This window comes from Apaloderma vittatum, unplaced genomic scaffold (genome assembly GCF_000703405.1).
Source record: "Apaloderma vittatum isolate BGI_N311 unplaced genomic scaffold, ASM70340v1 scaffold20160, whole genome shotgun sequence".
NCBI classification, from domain to species: Eukaryota; Metazoa; Chordata; class Aves; order Trogoniformes; family Trogonidae; genus Apaloderma; species Apaloderma vittatum.
This window is the reverse complement of record NW_009693095.1, coordinates 536-2,894: the sequence shown is the minus strand read 5'-3', so window position 1 is coordinate 2,894 and position 2,359 is coordinate 536. Positions and strand designations below refer to the sequence as shown.

The 2,359-nt window shown below is 56.3% G+C and overlaps 1 protein-coding gene across 1 annotated transcript in view; it reads left to right on the top strand.

Annotated features, from left to right (window-relative positions):
• The window catches only part of COG4 (component of oligomeric golgi complex 4), a 14,320-nt gene extending 13,596 nt beyond the window's left edge, over positions 1 to 724 (top strand). The window contains exons 17-18 of the mRNA XM_009877952.1: positions 246 to 374; positions 590 to 724. Coding sequence (XP_009876254.1) covers positions 246 to 374; positions 590 to 724 — 264 coding nt within the window. The remainder of the gene's footprint in view (positions 1 to 245; positions 375 to 589) is intronic.
• The last annotated feature ends 1,635 nt before the right edge of the window (positions 725 to 2,359 follow it).

Below are 2,359 nucleotides of genomic sequence, written 5' to 3'. Positions count from 1 at the left end.
CCCCCAGCAGTGCCCAGCTCGGGGGGCCCTGCCATTAGCACACACCAGGTGTATTTTGTCATGGAGGACATTGGCTTTTAAGGTGGGTTTCAGTGTAAGCCAGTTGAACCTGCAGTAAATTGTCTAACTGGAACCCTCCTGCTCAGAGACCTGCCCTTGCCCTCCTATAACTTTGATTAATTACGCGTTTGGCACAACCCCTGGATCTGCTGGCAGAGTTAACGGAGCTCCCTCGCTCCCCACAGCTCGGCGGGCTGCAGTTTGACAAGGAGCTGCGCTCTCTCATCGCCTATCTCACCACCGTCACCACCTGGACCATCCGCGACAAGTTTGCCCGCCTTTCCCAGATGGCCACCATCCTCAACCTGGAGAGGGTGAGCTACGCTTCCTCTGCTTTTATCGGGGGAGTTCCTGAGCTCATCCAGAAGCTCTCACACCGATGGAAAAGCTGGGAAAGTAGCCCTGTGCCTGCTGGGTGTTTGCCTGCAGGGGTTTAGCAGCAGGAAATAGCATCAGAGGGGGAGGTTGAACTCACCTGTGAGGGCGGTTGGTTCCGAGTTGTCTCCTGCAGCTTTCCTCTTTTCTCCAGGTGACGGAGATCCTGGATTACTGGGGCCCCAACTCGGGACCGCTCACCTGGCGCCTTACTCCTGCCGAGGTCCGGCAGGTGCTGGCTCTCCGAATCGACTTTCGCAGCGAGGACATCAAGCGCCTGCGCCTCTAGTTGGTCGGAGCTTGGCTCGGCACCGCGCTGGAGGTAACAGCAGAAGGGCTGAAGCCCTGGAGCCTGCCTGGGTCCTGCCCTAGGGCTGGCAGGTGGCCTGGGGATGGGGGTGATGTCTGACCTTCCTTGGAGCAAAGGGTCTTCCCAGGCTGGGGAAGAGGAGCCGCTGTCCTTTTGTGGGAGCAGAAACGAGGCGGCAGAGGAATCTCTCGCACTGAGAGCGGAGTGACACTATTGCTGAAAACGCTAGTTTGAGGGACGAGCTAGCTCCCGACTCCTCCCATTCTGCTTGCCACGGGTCAAGAAATTTTGGGGGCTGCTGTGGCATGTTTCACGTATGGGTCTGCAGAGCGCTCCACCTGCAGTTGTGTTCCTTCTGGGCCACCAGGTTATGGGTTGGCTACTGGAATCCTAGAAATGGCCTTGTGCGATGGGTCTGTCAAAGGGAAAAGAAGTAATTTCCTGGTGGGGAGGGTGCTTGGGAAAGCCGTAGGAAGCGGGTCTGCGTTTGTAAATAAACCTCGCCTGGCTGAGCAGCAGCCTCCGGTGGTGCGTGCATCTTGCAGGCCTCGAGGGAGCTGGAGAGATGCCGGACAAGAGCTACACGCCATTCCTCCTCTTCTACCCCGTGCTATTCCTCCCAAGCTGGCATTGACACATCACAGGTACAAACACCCCTGTCAGCCAGGGCTGCAGGGGGTGCTGCCCCACCCAGGCCTGGAAGAGCTTTGCCTCGGTCTTATAAGACCCTTTTGCTATCCAGGATGTAGGAGGGGACTCTGCTAGGGACAGAGGAGCATAAACACATAGTGGGAACAAGCCTTTTTTTATTCAAGGAGGCTGCAGAAATAGTCTCTCAGCACAGGAGAGGTACTTGATTCCACATTCAGGCACGTCCTTGGTGCAAGAGCCAGCATACACCAAAAGGGGAGTGCGCAGGTTCCTGCTAGAGGCAGCATCACAAATCCTATTCTTTTCCCTTTGGAGAACTGTAAAAACTGTGGAGTGAAACCCCAAAATCAGCCTGGAGACCCTAGCACATTGTCCTTCCAGCAAAGCCACCCTCCAGGGAGAGCTTTGCCTGTCCAGCTTGTCACAGCTTCTTCAGTCTCTGTGGCTTTTGGAGCAAGTAGCAGCACAAAAAGGTCCCATCAAGACCAAAGGCACCTGCTGGAGCTGGCTGAAGGAGCTGTCTCGAAAGCAGCAGCAAGGATTTCCCCACTTGGGAAGGCAGCTGCCTGCTCCCTGCAGATCCGCCAGGAACGGTGAGGGCTGGAGACCTTCACACAGCCATGTCCCCTCCAGGCTGAGCCCTGTCCTTCGGATCGCATCCCACAACCTCCACAGAGAAACCACCCGTGTCCACCTCGATACTGTGGATGCTGAAGTTGCCCAGTCCCTAAGAAAATAAATAAATAAACGAGTTACAGACAGCAAGGGACCCGTTGTCGCCTCCAAGGCCCTGGGGAAGGTTAAGGGGATGACACGCAATCTCATCCCGCTCGTGGCAGGGGTGAGATGCTCCTGCTGCTCGTGCTACATCCCTGCGACAGCAGACAGCCCGGGAGCTCACATCTCACCTCGGTTTTGGCTAGAATTTGCTGCAAAGCCTCTTTCTGCCGAGGGGCTTTGGTT